The 23,729-nt window shown below is 40.9% G+C and overlaps 1 protein-coding gene across 7 annotated transcripts in view; it reads left to right on the top strand.

The window, feature by feature from the left end:
• ATXN7 (ataxin 7) overlaps positions 1 to 21,395 on the top strand; it is a 148,980-nt gene extending 127,585 nt beyond the window's left edge. For all 7 annotated transcript variants that reach the window (XM_075004944.1, XM_075004949.1, XM_075004943.1 and 4 more), the window contains 8 exons: positions 2,447 to 2,699; positions 4,524 to 4,786; positions 5,590 to 5,672; positions 10,049 to 10,314; positions 11,190 to 11,388; positions 12,501 to 12,622; positions 15,669 to 16,617; positions 17,386 to 21,395. In XM_075004944.1, coding sequence (XP_074861045.1) covers positions 2,447 to 2,699; positions 4,524 to 4,786; positions 5,590 to 5,672; positions 10,049 to 10,314; positions 11,190 to 11,388; positions 12,501 to 12,622; positions 15,669 to 16,617; positions 17,386 to 17,403 — 2,153 coding nt within the window. In that variant the 3' untranslated portion in view covers positions 17,404 to 21,395. The remainder of the gene's footprint in view (positions 1 to 2,446; positions 2,700 to 4,523; positions 4,787 to 5,589; positions 5,673 to 10,048; positions 10,315 to 11,189; positions 11,389 to 12,500; positions 12,623 to 15,668; positions 16,618 to 17,385) is intronic.
• Positions 21,396 to 23,729: the final 2,334 nt, after the last annotated feature.

Here is a 23,729-nt window from a genome sequence, read left to right as displayed (position 1 = left end):
AAAAGCACGGAAGGTTGGTGGTGAACCCATCTTCAAAGAAATCAAAAGTTAGTTGTTGAGCAGTGAGTTCCCCAGGTGTGTCGAAGGAGTCAAGAATAGTGGGGTGAACTGTTCTATTCAACAAGCTTGGGTGTTTCACAATAAGAAGTAGAGAGCTCCATTACCAGTACAACATGATGAAACTGAAGAGACCCTTGGCACTTGATCCTTTAAATGTTATTAAGGATAATTGAAAAAATATATGAACTACTGAAATGCGCCCGCAAGGGTTAGGAAGAGCAAAACAGGCTAAGGCACTGGGATGGCACATTGGTTGTGATAAGACCCTTGGAAAATTATTAGACTCAGGATGCTGGTAGCAAAATATGAACAAGGAGGTTAGAGAATATGTTGCCACCTGCAAGTACTGTCCAAAAGGGGACACAAAAATGTGCAAGTCCGCTCCAGAATTTCATAGTGTGCCCATCCCAAATAAAGTCTGGCATCAGGTAGGGGTAGATTTGTGGTTTTGCCCCAAAATCCAGAGGGCTAGGTGTGTATTTGTGTTGTAGCAGATTATTTCCCTACATGGCTAGAGGCAAAGCCTCTGTGGAATAAGAATGCCGAAGAGGTGGAACTTTTCCTTTATGAGCTGATTTGCAGATTTGGTTGCACCAAAATACAAATTAATGACGAGGGGCGTGAATTCCATAACAAAGTTTTGAAAAATTTACGTCTTTTAACAGGAACAAAGCAGAGGGGCCCTCGTGCTTACCATCCACAGGCAAATGGCCTTGGAGAGCGTGCAAACTGGACAATTCAGGGTGCCATGCCAACAGTGTTAGAACGCGAACAAGAGGAATGGCCAAAGATGCTACAGGGAGTCCTGTTTGGCTTCCAAACAACATGGCATAAGTTAACAGGCGTTACACCTTATGAACTAACTTATGTATGCTAGGAACTTACATCTGCTGCCCCTATATTGCCCAGACAGTGGTGACAGTGAAGATGTAAATTATGATATTCCTGTTGATCTTGATTCAATGGAGTGTACTTTAGATGCAGTGATGTCCAAGATCATTTGACGTGCATGAAGCAGATACAAAAAATTGTGGTGGAGGAAGCTGCAAAGAACATTGTTGAGGCACAAGCAAGCAAAAAAAAAAAGAATGCCATAAGCAGCAAGAAGTCTTAAAATAGGTCAAATAGTACTCTTCTACAGTGTGCCAAGGGCCCTATCTGGGCCTTGTGCAGTTGTAGAAAAAAAATTAAAGGACTTGTCTAGCTTAACAAATGAAAAAGGCAATACGCTGCAGAAGAAACATCATGGCTTGAATCTGAAAGCCTTTTATGAGTGCAGAATCCCTCCCAAGATGAAAGATGTTCCAAATTCACCACCAGCATCAAACCCTGCAGACACTGCCATATCATGCAGTGAGAGCCATGATGACATGCCCGTCATCCCCCTGCCTGCTACTACTTGTGAAGAAACATCACATCCTGCAGACGCTGATGTCAGGATTATGGGCCAGATTCATGCTGACAAGCCCTTCATTCTCACCTCAGCTACTTGGCGAACAGCAGCCTGTAAAAACTGCAAATTCCAATTCCCCAACCAACCAAAGAGCTACGGGAAAAATCAGCAAAGTTAGGTCCACCATGTAATCTAGACAAGATTACTGGTGATGGCAATTGCCTTTTCAGGGCTATCAGCAAAGAGATTGCATTGTCTGAAGACTAGACAGTGTATTCAGGGCTGCTGCTGTGAATTTGATGAAATCGCCTGAATATTAAGAAGTTTTCAAAAACTAGGTCAGTCTTCCTGTGAAGAAGTACTTGCTCCAAAGCCAAATGAAGTAAGATAAAGTCTGGGGTACAGAGGTTGAGCTCTTCGCTCTTGCCACAATTCCTCAAACTCCCAGAGCTGTCTGTTACCAGCCAACAGGAGCATTGAGGAAGAACTGGTATTTTTACAGACCAGCAAAGGAGAATATCAGTGGATTTGAGACAGTTGTGCATGCAGAAAAGGAGCCTTGCACTCATTTATCCAATTCTGGGACTCACTTTGACCAGGTGCTGGATGTTACTGTTGTTTAATCCCCCCTTTGTTTTCTGCATTTTCCTATGAAATAAATGAAGAAGAGCATGAACAGTCATTTCTTTGTGTTTTATATTTTTCTTCATAACTTTAATGATTCGCACCAAACAGGCACACCAAACTATATATTAAAAGCCACACAAGAACAGTTGGCTGTGTAGTGATTTGTGCCCAGGTAAACTGCACTATATAGTGCTGGGTGCCTTCAGTCATGAAGCACAGTATAGCACAGCTTCCCTGTAGTGCTCCATGACTGCCAACCCCAAACCAATGAAGAAACAATTTTAATGGCGCAGATGATGATGTAAGATACTTTGGAATTGTTTCTGTGTCTACACTGACATTTACAAACACTCCTTTTCCTTTCAGAAAGAAGACACAGCTCCTCCAGCAAGCCACCTTTGACCCCTCCCTCCTCTTCAGTATTTTCCCTCTTCTCAAATTTCTGTTCAAAGAGCAAAGGTGGCAGCGGAAGCGGGAGCAATCGCTCATCCAGTGGAGGTACTAGTGCATCGTCATCCAATTCCAAGTTGTTGAAATCACCCAAAGACAAGCTTCAGATCAGTGGAAACAACAGGTTAATGCATCCGGTACAGCATAGCAAAGTTCCCCACGATAAAATGTGAGTATGTTCTCTTGAGAATGAATTTAAACGATAGCCCTTCCCCAGAAGCCAGTGCAAAAAATTGTAGCAGTTTTTAAATATTTTGTGCATTTGGTTATAAAAGATGAACTGTAATGTTGATCTGATGGGAGGGTTCTAGAGATCAGCCTGTAGGGTAGGCAAACCAATAGCATTGTTCAAGGGGAAATGCCACAAAGGTGCAGTTTGACTCTCTTTCTCAATGAAGACCTTTCCAATGTAGGCCCAGATCCTGCAATCTGACGTCCATGGTCAGACTTGGACTTCAGTGGCACTTTGCACACAGGCGTAAGGGTAGACCTGCACCAGGGTTCTGGCTATTTTTTCCATCCATGGGTGGAATCAGTTTTGTTGTGTGCACCAAGGCATGTGCGAATGTGCACCACTAATGGAAACACACGCTGCCGGCTGTAGGTGCTCTGCTGATCAGCTGGGCAGTGCCTGAATCTCTGCTCGGTGGTTGCTCAATCACTCAGTTTACAAGTAATACTGACCTGCACACGTGATTGCTGTACTATAATTTAGCATCCTCAAAACAGGGCATTTCTCACTGGGTCTTCTGCCAAAATGTGCCCCTCCCAGCTGTTTGTGCAATACATTACAACTGTAATACACATTTGTCTGTTGCTAAACCACACATCCTGAGTGCCTTGCTGATGCTGCAGAACACCGTTTCCCAAACTGTTCCATGCAATGTGAATAGGGGTTCTGTGAAAAAAATTTGATGCTAGCAATATTTTTCCTTCTAAAATATTAAAAGTGAAGTTGTGTGTATCAAAAATATTAAGGTATTTGAATAATATGTAGACTGTAGATATATTAGTATTTTTATAACACATTCATAATAGTTTCATTGTTGTTATGCAACTCGCTCCAAAACAATCAGAGTCAATTCGGATGGTTTCGGCACAAGTCGTGTTTGGCGAAATAATGTGATGCTAAACCTGATATGAGGATCCAACTCTCCAGCATCGTTGCTAATATTAAGCAGATTTGTGATCAAAGGATGCAAAGCCACTTTTCTCATTTAAAAAAAACTGTCAAATGTGACTTATTTTTCTGTAAAATAACAAATTTGTAGAAAGACAAAATTTAAAAATATTTTTCCATAAAATGTTTTTTTAAGCTTTAAGGCGGGACAGTCCTTTTTGAACAATATTGTCCTTTCTATTTTTGTACAACTGAATGACACTAACTCTCTTTCTTCTGACTGTTATATTGATGTTTTGTTTTGGGTTTGTGCTTAATTTTCAATTTCTATACTTAATTATAGGGTTGCTAACTGTCCTATCAGAAAAACATTAGTTGTTTGTTCAGATTATTTTCTCATGTTACTTTTGGTTCTTTGTAAATTAAATGACATCTAAAAGTGTTTACTCTTTTAAATTAATTTTTGAGTAATATGTGCCACAATTTTTCTGCATGAAACCTTCCACAAACACACGCTGACCAGCATGTATGTGGTTCACCAATACAGTCCAAGCCCAGAAGTGTTCCACAGCCAAATTAGTTTGGGAAACGCTGCTGTAGAAACATTTTTGAGAAGATAGTTTAAAAAGAGCAGAAAGGGATTGACTTTCATTGTGGACATCAGAAAGTAGCAGCAAAATGTAAAGTGGACAACTTCTAAAATTCAAAAATGGGAAAAGAGGCAGAATTATTATTACCTATTTTTTGTGTGAAGAGAGAATTTCAGACTGTTTTTGAGTAATGGAACACTTAACCAATAGCTTTGGTAATCACGAGAGTGGGTACTACAGATATTTGCAAGTGATCTTTTCTTTTATTTCTCACTGATGACAGCATGACTCCATCTGTCAAAGTGGAAAAGATTCATCCAAAGATAGATGGGACACTGTTGAAAACTGCTGTTGGTCCAACTTGTTCTACTACTGTGAGTTCCTCAACAAAGCCTGGCCTTAATTGTCCCTCAATACCAAAGCCACCCTTGCCTTCCCCTGGACAGATACTGAATGGTAAAGGTCTTCTCTCTGTGCCTCCATTTTTGGAAAAGAAATCAGAAGATAGTACAAATAATAGGAAGTTCTTACATAAAAGACTATCAGGTAATTAAAATATTGTTTGCTATATTAACATGATTAGTAGTGTGTGAAGATGTAAATATAATTTCAAATGTGTTCTTTCAGGCAGGTAGGTGATAAATTTTAATTACCATGCAGAAGGTTGGCCAGTGAAGTGTTTGGATTGGTCTGACATGTTTTCTTTTAAAGTGACTCATTTCTTACAGGGACATTGTCAATTTATTTAAAAAATATTTTAAAAATAAATTGGCTGTGAGCTCCAGGTGGTGTACCTACCTCTAAGTGCCCTAATGTTGTGGGTTTTATAGGTGCGTTTTCCTATTACTTTAACTGCCTTTCTGTTGCTTTGTGAAGACTCACCTGTACAGAAGAAACTGAATGACTTAGAGTTTGTTTCAGTTTACACTGCGTAGCAGTTTTCACTCCTGTTTCAGTTGTTGTAACTTTGGATGTTGCTTGCATTAGATTCAAAAGTTTGGATATTGGTATTCAAATTGATGTAGTGCCTTTTTAAAGTCTGCTGCTGTTTTCATGAGTACATGTTCCTTTACTGTGAAGGACGTGACTCTGCAGTGAGACTTGGCACAGTCATAAGTGTCTGTCTGCATAGTCCTAGTGCAGGATTGGGGTCTCAGTTTCTGTGGACAGAAGCGAGTAAAAAATAAAATTGTTTTAAAAACTCAAATTTCTAGTATTTAGTATTAATTGTGTGTGTCTTCAGAACAGATTCAGTTATTATGATTAAAATTCTGACCAATATTTTCCAAAAAAACAGGTTATGACCTCTGTGGTTTTACCGTAATGGTATATTTTTGTGCCTTTGACAGAGAGAGAATTTGATCCTGATATATATTGTGGCGTCATTGATGTGGAAACCAAGAAACCCTGTACTAGGTCTTTGACATGCAAGGTAGGACATGTTCCTCAGAATAAATCTGTGAAGTAAAGTTTAAATATTCTGAGCATGACAGGAAACTGAACATCATTCAGCTTGCTGCTAAACTTCAGTGATGATACTCTCTGAAAAACTATAGTGGAGACTAGTTAAAATCTTAGTTCTAGTGGGAAAAATTTTTTCAGAAGTTTCAACTGGTGTATAAAAATGCTGTTTAAAGTCTAATGATTTGTACATGTTAACACTTATAAATTGGGTCTGATGACATTTCCACGATAAACCACAACTGCATTAAAATAAAACCTTGAAAATTTGGGACCAGAGAGAAGATTTCACTTGACAAAAAATAATTTATATACAGTAGACCCCGACTTACATGGGGGTTGCATTCTTGCGTTAACTCCGCAGAAGTCAAAATTCACAGAACCTGGGGGAGCTAGGAAATGGACCAGCACAGCAGCACTGGTCAGTTTTCTGTCTCCTGTGAGTGGTGGACAGTCAAGAGTCTGCCAACCACTCATAGGACAGGGGTCAGTTTCCCCGCTCTTCTCAGGGGCGGCAGCCTGACTCTTGGCTCTGCCACCCCGCTCCTCTCAGGGGTGGCAGCTGAGAGTCAGGCTGCCACCCCAACAGGTTTCCCTGCTCCTGTCAGGGGTGGCAGCCTGACTCTGCCATCCCTGACAGGAGTGGCAGCTGAGAGTCAGGCTTTCAGCTGCTGCCACTGACAGGACCAGGGAAACTGACCGGGGCACCAGCCCTGCTCGTTTTCCTGGCTCCAGTGAGTAGAGGGAAGTGGGAATCAGGCAGCAGCCTGGTTCCCCACTCCCTTCTCCTTGCAGAGCCAGGAAACTGACCTGCATAGCAACACTGGTCCGTTTCCCCATTCCTGTCACTGACAGCAGCCAAGAGTCAGGCTGGCATCCCTGACGGGAGCTGGGAAACCACTCCTGTTAGGGGCGGCAGCCTGACTCTTGCCACCCCTGACAGGAGTGGGGAGGCTGCCGCCCCGACAAGAGCAGTTTCTCCATTCCTGTCGGGGGTGGCAGCTGCTCCTGTCAATGGTGGCATCTCGGCTGCTGCCACTGACAGGAGCAGGGAGACCTCTCCAGTCAGGGCTGGCAGCCAAATCAGCTGCCACCCCGACAAGAGCCAGAAAATAGCACTGGTCAGTTTTTCCGCTTGCACTGGTCAGTTTCCCTGCCACTTAGAGTGATGGTAACCCAAGATACATGTAAGTAATGCTTTACTTATTTTTGCTTTTTTTAATTTGCCAAGTTAGGAATTATTAAAAAAGGGATCGATAATAAGACAAAAGATATCATACTTCGCCTATATAAAACTATGGTACGCCCACATCTTGAGTACTGCGTGCAGATGTGGTCTCCTCACCTCAAAAAAGATATATTGGCATTAGAAAAGGTTCAGAAAAGGGTGACTAAGATGATTAGGGGCTTGGAACGGGTCCCATATGGGGAGAGGCTAGAGAGACTGGGACTTTTCAGTTTGGAAAAGAGGCAATTGAGGGGTGATATGATAGAGGTATATAAAATCATGAATGGTGTGGAGAAAGTGAATATAGAAAATTATTTACCTTTTTCCATAATACAAGAACTAGGGGACACCAAATGAAATTGATGGGTAGTAGGTTCAAAACTAATAAAAGGAAATTTTTCTTCACACAGCGCACAGTCAACCTGTGGAACTCCTTGCTCGAGGAGGCTGTGAAGGCCAGGACTCTATTAGGGTTTAAAAAAGAGCTTGATAAATTTTTGCAGGTTAGGTCCATAAATGGCTATTAGCCAGGGGTAAACTATGGTGCCCTAGCCTTCAGAACAAGGGCAGGAGATAAATCACTTGATCATTGTCTTCTGTTCTCCTTCTCTGGGGCACCTGGCATTGGCCACCGTCGGCAGATGGGATGCTGGGCTGGATGGACCTTTGGTCTGACCCAGTATGGCCATTCTTATGTTCTTAAGTAATTCAGAATGAATTTCAGGGTTGACCCTAAATAATTAACTATTCACACAGTTTTATTATAGATACATATTGTAAATGGACTGCCTTTTTAAATATTGGTTGCCATCAGAATATAATATAAGGCCTTGTGGCAGTATTCAGGTCTCAGTTTTACCCCTTAACTATTCACACAGTTTTATTATAGATACATATTGTAAATGGACTGCCTTTTTAAATATTGGTTGCCATCAGAATATAATATAAGGCCTTGTGGCAGTATTCAGGTCTCAGTTTTACCCCTCTTAAGAAGGTTAGATGTTCTCATTTGGGGAATGGCTCTTCAGCGATAAAGATTATTTTTAATTTCTTTGCAATGAGTGAATTTTTAAAAAGTACAGCCTTTGCTCACGTGGGGCCTAGATAAAGCAGTTTTTTCCCCCACAGATGAACCAAGGCTGTAGCAAATTTTAGAGGGTGGTTGTAAAATCCCAAATGCTGCTGCCTTGTTGGACCAGTAGTCTGATATTTCTTCAATTCTTTTTCTGAGAAATCCTTATCTAAAGAGTCTCTGTGTAGTAGGTCAAACTGTACACAAAACATCTTGAGTTCTGTTGAGTTCTGTCTCTAAACATCAGTTTGAACAAAAGCAATCACATGTCCCTGAAAAGTCACAGAAAGTAAAAATATGAATCCTGTGTGATTCTGAACTACTTAGCTGTTCTTCTGCACAGCAGCTGTGCTGCCAGTAGAGGGACCATCAGCTACCTAACAAATCAACCACATCCAGAATAAGCCTTAACCTAACTGATGCTAATGACAACAGGGGAGAAAACCTGAAGGCAATGCCTGCTTGAAAACACAGCTGTTGTTCTCCCAAAGTTTCAAGTTTCTAAAAGAGGATTGTAATCTGTAGGGGAATAAACTAAAAGCTTTAAAGAAAATAAGAGCATCCCATGAAATTCCTGCCATTCTACTTATTCCTCAAAGTACTGTTTTCATATATTTTTTTCAGAGCTTAATACTTGGCAGAGATAGGCTTGTTTACTTGCACACTAAATAAAAATTACTGAACCTGTCAAACTGTGTGACAGTAAGTCCTTGGGGATGAATTTAGATTAAACTAGTTTATCCCACTGCATCGAGATTTTGTGCTACACATCTTAACTCTAGTGGGCGTTCAGGATCATTCAGGAATCAAACAACTTGATACAGTATCATTCTGCTTCTGAATGTTGTTCGTTTATTGGGGTTGTGATTGTTCCTTCCACTGTGTTTCTTTGTGGATTTAAGAACTATTCCTTTGCAGTAGGTGTCAGGACTATGAGAATTTGCAAAAGCCAATACTTGTACATTGTTGTTATGTTTAATGTCTGTTACTAAAAATCTTTTTTTTGTCTTAAACTCACTATTCCCACAAATAAACATAAAAGCTGCGTCTACACATGCACGCTACTTCGAAGTAGCGGCACCAACTTCGACGTTAGGCGGCGAGACGTCGAAGTCGCTAACCTCATGAGGGGATTGGAATAGCGCCCTACTTCGACGTTCAACGTCGAAGTAGGGACCGTGTAGACAATCCGCGTCCCACAACGTCGAAATTGTGGGGTCCTCCATGGCAGCCATCAGCTGGGGGGTTGAGAGATGCTGTCTCTCCAGCCCGTGCGAGGCTCTATGGTCACCGTGGGCAGCAGCCTTTAGCCCAGGGCTTCTGGCTGCTGCTGCTGCAGCGGGGGATTCATGCTGCATGCACAGGGTCTGCAACTCGTTGTCAGCTCTGTGTATCTTGTGCTGTTTAGTGCAAGTGTGTCTGGGAGGGGCCCTGTAAGGGAGCGGCTGGCTGTTGAGTCCGCCCTGTGACCCTGTCTGGAGCTGTGCCTGGCACCCTTATTTCGATGTGTGCTACTGTGGCGTGTAGACGTTCCCTCGCAGCGCCTATTTCGATGTGGTGCCGCGCAACGTCGATGTTGAACATCGATGTTGCCAGCCCTGGAGGATGTGTAGACGTTATTCATCGAAATAGCCTATTTCGATGTCGCCACATCGAAATAGGCTACTTCGATGTAGGCTTCACGTGTAGACGTAGCCAAAAAGTGGTATTTTTCTCCTAAGAGAAGAGCTTGTGCTGTGCTTCATGATTTAAAATAAAGAGTTGGGTAGCATTCTTATATTAGTAATGAAGGTGAGACATTGAAAAAGGGTTGAATTTCAAACTCGAGGCTTATTAGACCATACCTTCTTAAGGAGCACTGACCCTCTTTAGTTATTGTTGGCCTGTCAAATAGGAATATAAACCCATTAGGCCATCTTTAAGCTTCTTGTAAAACTCATCTCCTGCTTTATTTACTCAGTTCTAGAATCGTTAAGTATCTTTTGGAGTGTTTAATTTCCACAGTTCAAGTTGTCTTGGCTTAGCATTTGAATGCTTGGATTTGCAGACACATTCCTTAACCCAGCGGAGGGCTGTACAGGGCCGAAGGAAACGATTTGATTTGTTGTTAGCTGAGCACAAAAGCAAAACCCGGGAAAAGGAATTGCTTCGACATTCGGATCATCATCAGCAGATGCCCCCTCTCAGGGAACCACATCCCTCCCCTTCGAAAACTTCCCAGGAGCTGCACCAAAATTCTCATGGACTTACTCCTACAGAATCAAAGCCTTTAGTACCTAATAAACCCAAACCTCACCCTCCCAGTCTTCCAAGGTAAGTGAAATCTCTATATCCAGCAAGTGTGAAAGTAGTATAGTGAGCAGCAGGATGGATCAGTGGCAGTGAGTGGTAGATGTAGATTTATTTGCAACCCAAGAGCTCTTACTCTGTGTAGGTGATTGTTCGCTCAAAAATTCCACACTTTGGCTATATGTGCCCTGCCCCATAGTGTGGACCTAGCCTAAGTCTTCAGAAAGATGTATCATGCCCTTTTTAGCAAGGCGCATGAGGCAAGGTGGCCCCGGGAGGTAAATGAAGCTCCATTCTGTAGCAGTTACTCAATGTTGACGTTTCAGCAAGGTAGACGCAGATAAACAGAAATGTGGTGATTTAGGAGTACAGCAAAGAAGGAAGTGAATGCAAAGTGAAGAAGTTGTTGGAACAGTAAACTCATTTAAGGCATCCAGTTTAGCAGTCAGTCAGGATCATGTGTGAAGGAGAGAGCTTTGTTTAACAAGTAGGTTTACTGGCTTTAAAAAAAATAAGAGAGCCAATTTTGACAGTTTTGAAGGGGAGAAGAAGGGACAACTAAAAGTCTAGTGGTTGGGAATACCTAGTAGAAGAGTTTGGGGACTGGGATCTGGGTTTAGATGTTTTTATTTCTGGTTTTGTTACTGACTTGCTGTGTGGCCTGGACAAGCCATGTCAATCACTGTCTTAGCCATCTGCAAAATGGATATAATGATTCCTCCTTTTCCAGGAGAGTTGTGAGCCATCACTGGTTTAATCAAATCCTGAGAGACACGTATTAAGACAGAATGGAAAATGTGGAAACCCTGTTTTTAAAAACTTCACCTTTCTATACAAGAAAAAGAATTCCAGGCCTGGCTTTGTTCAGTAACACCTTTTAAATCTATTTACTTGTCAAGGCCTCCAGGCTGTCCAGCCCAGCACAGCGGAAATGCCCCTACTGACTCTCTTTCGGTCCATGAATCTCCACACCCTCCCTTGCCTGCCGCTGAGCCAGCGTCTCGTTTATCCAGCGATGAGGGAGAGGGTGAGGAGAAAGAAGAACATGTTGAAAAACTGGATTGTCGTTATTCAGGTCATCATCCTCAGCCAGCTGCTGTATGTTCCAAGTGAAACTTCTCCTAAGTCTTATACTGGGTCTGCATTTGGGAAGTCCTTAATTATGTTTTTTTTTATTGTATTTATGGTGGGTTCACTAAAATGTTCTCAGACCACAGGAAAATTTGTTTGTTACAGAGTTAGGCAGGAAGGGTTTAATCATAGTTATTAGCATAAATGTGCTCTGAGAACATATTCTATGTTCCGTCCACTGTAACATAAGAGAAATCAAAATGCCACAACTGTTGGAGGTGGGAGTGGAAACACTAAAATGTTTTGAGAAGAGGGTAGACATGGAACTGATCCATGCAAACTAGTGGTATGGTTTAGTAATGCTTTCAATATTCTATCAATTTTTAAATTGTGGGACTAGCTAACCATATTTTTGCATAGAAATTATGGCTTGCAGTAACATGGCCCTAATGTGAAAATCTTGGAAGCTGTTGGTAGGTTTCCAAAAGCAAAACAGACAAGAGAAACTGAAATACTTGTGCATGTAACCTAATTTAACTCTTAAATCTTTTAATGATATCATTAAAACAGATTTTAAATAACTGCAGGCATTTTCTGTAGAGAGCTAACAAGTATGTATTTAGATATATAGTGCACATCTTATCCTCTGCTTAATGTGGATCTTATTCGAGTTGCCTTTAATAACGTTTTAAAAAGAATTCCCCTAAAAACCGGCAGCTTGTCTCAAAAGAAGATGCAAAAGTCTCAGAACAAAAGTAGCTCCCCATAAACTTCAGGTCCTGCTTACGTAGACCTTGCAGTATAGCCCAAATGTTACAGTATGCGTGAGAGTGGGTTGCAAACTCAACATTCTTTCCAAAAAAATCTACTACTCTCTCTGTAATCAAAGTGACTCCAGTTAAAGTTGGCAGCATCTCTGAGGGAGAAAGACGGCCTTCCTTGCAGGCTGGGCCTGAGCTATTTGAGCACATGAATATATATTTTAGGTCATAAAGATCAAAGTCCTAATGTACGTGTGTTCCATCTTAGGTCCTTAGACTTTTCCTGTATCTTACTGGCTTGTAATTAAGTGTATTACTTTACTATTTAAGGAATTGTTATTAAAATAAGAAATCACCAAAATAAATATGTATTTTCAGTTTTGCACATTTGGTAGCCGGCAAATTGGAAGAGGTTATTACGTGTTTGATAAGCGGTGGAACCATATCCGATGTGCACTTAACTTCATGGTGGACAAGCATCTTACTTCTCAGATGTGGAAGTGAGTAGAATTGAAGGGTTTTTTATTTTTATTATTGCTGCTGTTCAGATAGGTAGATCTGGAGGGAAAACAGCTTTCCTTGCTTTAATAATTCATCTAAGACATTTTCTGAATAAACTGCAAATCTTCTTATCACCTCTTTTTAAATTAGCACCTCTCAGTAACATGGCAAATGTGAGAAGTCGTTCCCTTTTAGCTATCATCCAGAGAGCTGGAGGGATTGAGTTGCACTCACTGGAAACTATGTACTTTTACCTCCTCATAAAACTTTATCCACAGGTCTCTTCTCTTTGTATCATGTGCTGAGCTGGGAGTCGCTGGAACCTTTGCAAAGCAATATGATGGCTGACAACTTGAGCTTTCCTGTTGGACAGGGAAATGAAATCTCTTGAGCTGTTTGTAAAATTCTGGTGTTTCAAGCCCTAATTTTCATTCATCCTCAAACATTAATTCAGAATCCATGTCCTACACTCAAATTAGATGGATCTTTTCATCCCATCTCTATTTTCTATATCTCTTGTATAGCTCTTCTTAATATTTTAGCTGTAACATTAAATTTTTTTAGCAGTGTAGCTTGTGGTAAATTGTAATAACTTGTCAGTCACAGTCATAGAAACGTCCACTGGAAAGGACCTTGAGAGGTCATCAAGTCCACTCCCTTGCACTGCTTGGAACCAAGTCAGTCTAGACAATCCCCGACAGGTGTTTGTCCAACCTGGTCTTCAAAACTCCGAATGACAGGACTTCCAAAACCTCCTTTAGAAACCAATTCCAGTGCTTAACTAGCCTCATAACTGGAAAGTTATCTTTCCCCTAATTTCTCATCTATTGCTGAATCTTCTTGTCCTAACTTCAGGGAGGTCGTTGGAGTATAGCCTTGCATAAAGTTAACGTTAGTTAGCAATATGATGTGGTTGTTACAAAGGCTAATATTATTGCAGTGTGTACTAACAGGAGTGTTGTCCTGCCCTGCTCAGCACTGGTGAGACCTCAGAGTATTGTGTCCAATATTTTACCCAGTTTTCTATATCTTTCACAGAGTCCAGATGAGAGCAACAAAAAGATCATGTTTTCTAAACCTTTTATGAAAAAGGCATAAGATTAGTGGTCACGTTTAACACTGAGACTAGAAGAGTAGAGGAGGACCTGACAACATTCTTAAGATATGCTACAGGCTGTTATAAAGAGGATAGCAACTCCTTGATCCTTTTCAGTGGTGCTACCGCCTGGCCAGTTATGCCTCGTTTATTTCCTGTAACAGTTAATCAGCATTTGGCATGGCTTTTTGAGACTTCATGGATTTTCCTTTCTGAAGATTTTTGGGCCTTGCAGTTCTTTCTGATTTGGGAAAAAAAACCCGATTTGTGTTTCAGCCTGTTAACTTTAATTATACCGATGTTCAAATATGAGATTTTCCTCAGAACGTGTTTTGGGAACACAGACATTTTTCACCAATGGGTAAATCATGTTAAAATTTTTGCTTTGAGACAGGTTATGTGGAAATAATTGGGAGAGGGGGCCTGGTGTGAGGCTGGCAATGTAGTCTACATCGGCCTCAATGTGCAATTTAGGAAAAAGCATTTGACATCTTGCTCATCTTGAATAACCCTCAAGATTGTCAGTATCTAGGTATTCACAAATTGAGGTCTGCAACCTGTAGCTGAGCTGTAACCAGTTCTTTAAGGACTTCTTTGTGGCTCCTGATGCTATAATTCCAAATTTAAAAATAAAAAAATCCTTCCTGATTATTTTGGATAAATGTTGAATGTCCTGCAGTTAACATGTATCACGTTACAAATCATTGTGTGTGCACTGCTCTTAAAACTGGGTTACAAAAAGTATGGTTTGACATTATTTATTAAGGAGCGTCTCTCATTCACATGCATTGAGGCTCTTGAATTATTGAGTTTTTTTACTGAACTTTAAAAAAAAAATGGCTCTTCTTGCTATTTGGGCTGCTGACCCCTGCCCTAGACTAAGAAGGGTCTTATTGGACCCAGACAGTGTGGTTCCAGGTGTTCATATAGGGGATGTTTGTGCCCATAGACGGGGACTTGGGAGCAGGAGAGAGTGGTCAGCTATGGAGCCAGGAGTGTCATGAACACTTGATTTGTTTAGTCCAGGTGTTCTCTTTGGGGTGCTGTTCTGTTCGACTGGCTCCAGGTCCCATTTGGTCATAATTTCCAACTGCTCAAGGTATCCTAGACTTGTGGAAGTAACAGTTCCAGCCTAGTCACTATAGTCTGTTGCAGTGAGAGTAGCCTAGAGCCTTTTCTCTATTAGCTTTCCTCTCTCTTTTTTGTTTTTCTTTTTTGGCGGGGGGCGGGAAGGGCAGGAAGGGGTGTCAAAAAAGCTCTCGTGGACCCTCCTTAGAGGGCCCTGCTCTTCACCTCTCAAAACAACTCTTCTGCAAGTATCGGAGGGGTAGCCATCTTCGTTGCTTATGATAGAGTGGGTCTTTGCCCAGAAAAGCTTATGCTCCAATAAATTTGTCAGTCTATAAGGTGCCACTAGAACTCTTCTGCAGAAGCTCTTAGTTTTGGCATCAGAGTCAATGCTGAGAACTGCCTTTGAGCCTCATTTGTACGCTAGGTCACTGCTTCAAGGCACTGTGCCCCGAGTAACTTGATGTCTTCACATGGCTCATGATCCATGAAGGTGAGGGTGCTATTTTTAAAAAAAAAAAAAAAAAAACTCAGTGTAGAAGTCAGTCATAAAATGCTCACTTGTTCTGTGGGAGCAGAGTTGGGTCATTGCTGAGCACTTCTGAAAATCTCTCCTAGAAGAGCAGACTTAACATTTAGGGCACTCTGATTACAGGTTAATAACGACACAGACGACCACCAAAGGTGGAAGATCACTCATTGTTGCTTTAGTAGTTCGCAATGTCATTAGGTTAATTTATCAAAATGTTTTAGGGTTTGACCAGGTTAATATTTTTTGCATTGAACAAATGCAAAGTATAATTATTCTAAAGCGGGACACTTTCAGCTCCCTGGTATCACGGCACAAAGAATATTAACTATTCGTTCTTTTCCTTTCCTAGGAAAATTCCCCCAGCCTCCAGCAATGCTGCGTCTGTCCGTGCTCCGCATTGGACAGGCTCAGTGCCTACGTCCCAGTATGGGGTTGGTGCAGGTTTCCTTTTACCCACCACTGTTATGTCATCCCCAACATTGGTTTCTCCTTCCTGTACGTCCCTGAACAGTAAGTCCGTTCCATCACATGGAACGACGTTAAACGCCAGTCCTGCTAATCTGGGTGCAGTGGATCCTGTCTGCAGTATGCAATCAAGACAAGTGTCTTCGTCCCCTTCAACACCTACAGTGCTTTCCTCAGTACCTTCCCCAATGCCCAGCAAACCTCAGAAATTGAAGTCCAGCAAGTCTTCTAAGCCTAAGGAATCATCTTCTGTTAGCAGCGCCAACTGTAACAGCACCAGTAGCAACAGTAGCAGTGGCGGCTCAGGAAAGAAGCGTAAAAACAGTTCCGCACTGCTAGCACCTTCGTCTCATTCCACAGAGTCCTTAAGGAAAAACTGTGTGGTTAACTCTGGAAACTCGGGGACCTCTTATCATTCATCAATGACAGCTTCGTCCCACAGCGTCGGCCTCAATTGTCTGACGAGTAAAGCTAACTCTGTTAGTCTGAAACATGACCAATCAGGGAGGGGGCCTCCCACTGGAAGCCCTGCAGAATCGATAAAGAGAATGAGCGTGATGATGAACAGTAGCGATTCCACCCTTTCCTTAGGGCCATTTGTTCATCAGTCCAGTGACCTGACTGTCAATTCACACAGCAGCTTTTCACCTTCGCATACTTCCTTCGACAAGTTCATAGGAAAGAAAAGAAAGTGCTCACCTGTTTCAAGCAGCGTAAACAGCAGCAAATCAAACAAGGTTGCCAAAATGCCATCAGTGAACAATGTTCATGCAAAACACACCAGTGCAATCGCAGGGACGCCGGGACTCATGAACAATTCTCTACTTCATCAGGTATGACATTTTGTAAGGAAGATAGTTCACTGAAGTAAGCTTGACAGATGAGCTTTAGAATCCACAGCCTTGCCCTGTTGACTGCATGTGATTCTGCTGGTCATAGTCACAGAGACCAGAAGGGACCGTAGGACATTTAGGTTGTGCCCCGTTATTTGACTAGCTGATTCTAGAGTCTTTTTTAGTAAAAGGCAGAGAGATCTTTTCCTATTTGATTGTTTCTCTTTTCAAATATTTTCCCTGTGAATCTTTTGCTGCTTAGGTCTCTGAATTTTCAGTTTCCTCCAAAGAACAGGTGTATAGTTACTGTAGCAGGCTGATTGGTATACATGCTGAGTAGGAAGAAGAAATTGGTATATATGGACAATATAGTTCACCCAATGTTACTCTGGGAATTTTCATGTTTTGGTACTTCCTGACAGTTTTCATGCGACTGAGCAAACCAAGTCAGAGAAAGCTACTTTTAAAATAATTAAATTGAATGTATCTGTTTAAGGAATGAAAGCCACACCTTAGTGTTTCTGATTGTTGTCATGATTACAATACCAGTCAGCCAGTTAGGTGTGTAATTGGAGAGCGTAATCACTTGGGAAAGCAGAAACTTAGAATTCTAGTTGCAAACAAGCCAGCTGGCTGTTAATAAGGCTACCTGGTGTCGTGTAACTCCCTCCAGTATGTTCTCTGGCTGTCCATAAAGTTACTGTCTTATGTGGCCTTTACTATATCTATTACAGATTTGCTAACACAACTTTCTTTTCTGTTTAAAAGCCAAAGGCACGTCCTTGATAGCTGAATATACCATGGTGAGAAAGGAACTGGACAACGTTCATTATAAGCAAAACCTCCATCTGGAATTCTGGACTCCAAGATGCCTTTGAGTTATCCCAGCTTCCCATGGTCCTCAGGTGTGGAAATCTACTGGACTGTCATTCAAATAAGGAGTTTCCCTGAAGCCATGTCTGTAGCAGTGAATATTGTAAATGGACACTGGATGAAGTTCAGCCACATAATTGCTCTTACAAGTGTTAACAGTGGTCTGGACTGCTTGCTACAAATCTGTGAGATTTTACTTACAGGAGCTCATCATCTTGCCACTAATTGACGTAGATTGGCTGGGCAAAAGAATGTTTGGGGACAACCATTACTGTGGACTCTTTTTATACGGATGGTGTCTTTGGTAGGTTATTAGCCACCCAAGAGGCACTGTCAATTGAAAGAACCCCTCCGGACGGGGTACAGTGTGTTAGGCACAATGAAAAGAAGCCCTCAAAAAGGGAATATGGCTTTAGTGTTTTTAGAGCAGTGTTCCTTTATTAGAACACAAATATAGCACAATTCAGAAACTGACTAGTCTGTTTTGCCCAGCCTTTTGCAAGTAATTTTGGATAAGAAGCTGGCAGGAGTTTCAAAAACTTTTTAACAGCTTGTTCGAGGCCATTGTTCAAAAAAACCAAACATATAAAAATAATGTTGTACTTTGTCTGATGCAAATGTAACTATTATTTTGAATAAGATTCTGTTGCAGAAGAAAGTGAAAATGGTTAATTCCTTTTGATAAAGGAAATCTAAATGCAAAAGTATCAAATCAACAAAGGCAAATTACCTAAAAACTATTCCCAAAGAACATATTTTTGACCTATACTGTATACCAGAAGCCTTTGTTACTCTAAAGAACTCTACTAGGTGAATTAGGTTGGTTGTACTTTCCGGCCTATAAAACAACCCTTTTGAAACTAAATTTTTAAAATATTGAATTATTTTCTAAAACATTTTCAGTTAGTTTCTGCCTTGTTCGTGTCACCAAAGCATTAACATTGGTCATGCTTTCAGGTACCCACGGGAAGATGTTTCAGAATGCTGCACTAGTTGCTAGTCAGTGCATTTAAAGATGAACGCAGTTGCCAAGTGTATGGGTTATCATCTTTTTCTCAGATACTGATGTTTTGTGACTAAAGAGGCTTTACTGTGTTATAGTCCAGGTGGTCAATTTTCCTGAGAAAGTTTATCTTGTTTTAAAACATCTCAAAAATGAAATTCTCTAAAGGGCTTTACCATTGTAATGTAAGCTGAATATTTACAGTAAGCTTTTTACCAGTGAATTTTGAGACTTTACTTGAACCTTTGTGAGGGGGTGAAGTAAAGGAAAATAAATTATAAATCAAGAATATACTCTTTTGCCTTAAAGGGGCACCGGATATTGCTGAGATCAGACAATCTGAGCCTGTCAAATTATTCACACAGCCCTGCCTTCTTCTCCCCCCTTTTGGTGGCACATTGTACATCAGGGAATCTCAAGCCACTAAGAGCAGCGGGTACTTGGTTACTTGTTCACTTTTCCAAGTTGACATGAACTTGCTGCAGAATTATTATGTTCAGCAAAATAACAGCAAGCCTCTATGCAGACACTTTTGCTTTGAGTTTCTATGAAAGGTCACAAAGAAAAAACACTTTAGACATTTATTATGCAAACATGAACTAACTATAGTTCAGGAACAAAGAGTTAAGACGTAATAGGGATTGCTTCCTGCACAGCAAGAGTGAAATTCTGGCCCCCGTAGCAGTCGGGGAGGGAGGGGACGAGCTTTCACCCCTAAATGTTTGTCACAAGTGCAATTTGATTGGATAGACTTTCTTACATTTCAAACAGACAGAAATGTGTATTAAACAACCCTTGTGGCTTTAAGCTGTGAAATATCTCTAGTTGTGCAAAAATTGTGTTGATCTGAATGCATAATGGCAAGTCCAAAATTTATTCAAAACCATGCAGGCATTTGAAAGTTAGTATTTAATCACTGTGCTTCACGTAGGACCAGGTTTTAACTGCAGCTGCATTAGGGCTCATAGTTTTAATCTACTGGGACTAGGAAGTGAGGACATCTGAAATTTCATCTGCATTTGAGCACAGACCTGCTTAAATATTACAGGTGAGATCCTTGTTCTAAATGGAACACTGTTCCTGAAGCTTTTATTGTCTCCTATAATTCTTACTGTAAATAATTAAGGATGCTTAAAATTAATTTACCTTGCAAAATTGAATTTGCATTGTCTGGGTTGTTTCTAGGCAGATTTTCATAGTAATTTAAGAGAGACAATTTTTATAGGCTTACCAACTTCTCATTATGACTCCTGCAGTTTTCTTAACCTAAAATATCGCTACAATGATGAACAAAGAATTATACAAAAACATACTTTTGTATCTTTATTTTGGAATTTCTTGTTCTATTATAAATATTGAAGTATCCCTATTTCAGAAGACATATTTTGTTAATTGATTGTACATATTTAAATATGTATTTTTGCACAGGTCTTCTTTTCTTATATCCAGTTTTGGTACAATTGAGATCATCTAGTATTTATTTATTAATTAAAAATAGCAAATACCTTTTTTATAATTTGAAGTGGTTCACTGCCAAGCTAATAGTAACATGCCTACTTTGCAAATTAAAGGGATGCCTTTGTTTTGTGAAAGCTGTTTCCCTTTTAGTGTCTTGGGAGTGGATACATACAAACTAAAGTCAGGATCCTGCAATCAGAATCATGCAGAGGTCTGCTGGGAGAATCTGATTGCAGGATCGGGGCCTAAACAGTCGAGATGGCATTGCTTATCAGTTGCCTGATTCCCAAAAGACTACATTTAGTTAAGTGACACTCTGCTTCTCTTTTTTTAGTGTGTATGTGTGTGTGTGTGTGTGTGCACGCGCGCGCGCGCGTGTGCATATTTGTATGGGTCTCTTGTGGTTTAAAACTAATGGAAAAACTGAAAGTGCCTGATATAACTAGTTTTAAGCTTGGACTGTTTAGACAGCTTCTCCTTAAAACACTTGAATGTTCAGTTGAAATTTCGGAGCTTGCTTTTTCCACCTCTATATTTCTAAAATTTTAATTAGAAGGGGTTAAAAAAAAAAGAAAAAGAAAAATGCTGGAGGCTGGTGACTTTTGTAAAGCATTTTAAAAAGAATAACTTAAAGTTTTAAAACAAGGCCATTAATAATGCATCTCAAAATAATGCCAAGGGTGAAATATTTTTTCCAAACAGAAATTTGCAGCACTGTCTCCTTTTTTGGTTAGTCATTCTTAAACAATATAGTTTAGAAACAGAGAATGTTTAAAATACTTTGTATTCCAGAGAAAACACACACACAAAAAGAAAAAAAACAGATAAGTACCTCTTAAAAGAATTTTAAAAAAGTGTGATTTCCGTATGTCATTTCTAAAGCAGTTGTCTTCCTCTGAGTTCTGTTGCCAAGGAATATCTGTTGTCTCTCATTCATTCTGTCCTGGGGGAGGGAATTGGGCTTGAAAAATTCTTAACTTTTCACTGTTGAGCATAAAATCATTTTTACATTTTGTGAAAAATATTTTATGTTTTAAGTATAATTTAAAAAAGAGCACTACATAATGTCAATGTGAATGTAGGCCTCGAAAGACTCTTGCTCAGTGTTGAGCCTGGTTCTAAAAAGCAATCTCCTGTGTAAAATGTGTGAATAGTTTGATAATTTGTATACATAATCAAGAGCATCTGATCAGCTGAACTTTATGTTGGCTGCTGTATAGTTCATGAACAAATGTCATGGGATAGAAAAATTACTTTGGATATTTAAAAGAAAAATAAATATATAGTCTATTTGTTTTGTAACAAGTTTCTGTAAATAAAATAATTTATACTATTTATAAGAAAAACTTGTGTTTTGCTTCATGGAAAAAAAATTAGTTTGTTCGAACAAACAGATGTTACTAAACAAGGCAATAAAATTAGGATTTTTCAATAAATGAGGTTGGTTGCATGAAATATATGGTTCTACTTTATTATAATACCAAGCAAAACAATTGAGTATTGAAGATAAGCATCCATATTGGAGCCTAAGTCTGCAAATTTTAGAGGATTACTTTGGGTCAGATTTTGCCAGCCTTTACCCCAGGGTGCGAGAGTTTAGTAACATCTGATCCTTTGAAAAGTACAACTTTTGCTTTGCTTTGGTATATTCTTGAGAAGAGTCTAAATACTTTTGCCCTTTCACAGCATTTGCTTATTTACGATTCTAGCTGTATGTTGTGTAAATAGAATGACTGGAAGAGGCTTTTTAACTTTTTTAAAGAAATACAAAATGCAGTGTGCTGCACAATATTTTAAATGTTTCTACAATGAAAAAATACCAAAAGATGCCAGGATGTAGGGTGTTGCTTCACGTCAGGCACGCAGTGCTGTGCGACAGAGCGCTGCTTTTATCAGTGTACCTATTCACAAAACATTTATCGATAGAAATGGCCTCCCAGACCAGGCCTGGCACTTCATTCAGGTACGTCCCCCGTAGATGGTGATGAGGATTTGCTGGAGGGAACAATTCCATGTCCCACACAGTACCTCAAGCCCTGAGCCGGCGAGCTGAGCAGCGGGGGACTTAGGCTTTGGCTGTGCTTCTAAAATTAAAGTGCAGCTGCAGCGGGGTGTTAAAGAGAAAGCGTGGCGAGGGCAGGGGCACTTGGGAGGAGCTCTCCCAGCAATCTATATAAACCACCTCCATGAGGGGAGCAGACAACAGCGCTGGGACACTGTTTACATTGGCACTCTACAGGGCCAGAATTTGCTGCGCTTCGACACATCCTGGAGCCAGAAAGTGGCTGTAGACTTAGTCTGAGATGGAGACCTCTGGGGCTGGTCCGCTTGCCTGGGTTGGTTTGCAGGACTCTTGACCAACATCTGGTTATCAATGTGGTGTTCCCGGTTGAGGTAATTGTATCTGTTGCTTTTGTAGCACCAAGGGAAGGGTTTTTTTCTTCAAGTTTTCTTTTCAAAGCCGTATCTGACAGAGAAGCTGTGTGTTTGTGCATGGGCAGGATAGCTTCTGCCTGGGTTTTCTTTCTTTTCTTCTCTGTTTATTGCATAGGCTTCAGGAGTGACTTTCAGGTGAGGGATGCATTGAGTTTCTCAGGGAAAGTGGGATTTTTGCCCTTGGTTAGACACACAACAGCTCTTCACAACCCAAACGATGCCCCTTCACAGGGGCAGAGTTGATTTTTCTGGCAAGTCACCAGCTAACCCATCTGGTGCTTGAGGAGTTAAGGGTTTCCAGTGACATTCTTTGAACCTTGTTGCTGGTGTCTAGTCTCATCTCAGATTCCCTCTACCTTACACGTCGCTTGCCAACAAAATGCAAACAGCTGAGGTGCTAAGGTTGAACCAACAGCACGAATAGACCGGGGAAGGGGCATTCATTTGGCCATGTCCGAGTTCTATTTTAAGGGATGACCAGTGGGTAACACAGTTAAGACTTCAATCTCCTCTCTGGCCACAGCAAATCTTTGCTTAGGGTCAACATGATGTTTGTATGAAGGTCACGTGTAAAATTTGGTCTTTGTCGTTACCGTTATTTATTATGGCCTTTGAGGTGAGTAGGTACCCAGCACTGCATCTCTTCTGTCTTCCTTCCCTGGTCACCTTTCCCCCTTTGTTTTTTCTCTCTTCTCTCTGCATTTCCTTTCTGGTTGGTGTTTGTCCCCTCCCCTGGGCTCCACTCTCTTCTATATGCTAAGATGATTACCAGTGAAATAGTTAACGCTGGCAGTGAAGTTTCATCTGGGCTGTAAAGAAGACTGGCCTATGAGATGTACATGGGAGAGTGGAGTTCACAACTCTGAGCTACTGTTTCAGGCAGTCTTCACACAAGAAAATTCAGTTCATTGGAAGGTTATCTTGGCTTTTTATTGTACTATGGGGACAGCATCCTTCATGTACCCCAAAATTGGAAGGTGAATAGTGTATAGATGTGCTGCTGTCTAAATGTCTGCGCTTGAGAGAAAAGGTGTCCCAAAGCTCCCCAGTGCATCAAATGCAGGACAGGCATCATTCACTATGGTGCATATCCTTGTCTCAACCTTGTTAGGCTACAGTGGAAGAGGTGTGCCATGCTTAGGTGCACAAAGCACATTGGATGGAATGCTCTGGGCTGGGGTGTATAGATCAGATGAGTTAAACAGCAGTTCTAGACTCATGCTCTTACCTGGTTGAGTTGGAGGAGTCTAAAAGAGCCAGACAGCTCAGTAAATGGGGAAAATAGTAGCTAGGAGGAGGGACGAATCTGTCCTGAGCTATCGAGTAAGGGCACAGCCATAGT

Source organism: Carettochelys insculpta, chromosome 11 (genome assembly GCF_033958435.1).
Source record: "Carettochelys insculpta isolate YL-2023 chromosome 11, ASM3395843v1, whole genome shotgun sequence".
Taxonomy (NCBI): domain Eukaryota; kingdom Metazoa; phylum Chordata; order Testudines; family Carettochelyidae; genus Carettochelys; species Carettochelys insculpta.
Note: the sequence above shows the minus strand (reverse complement) of the source record. Positions and strands in the feature narration are given on the sequence as shown.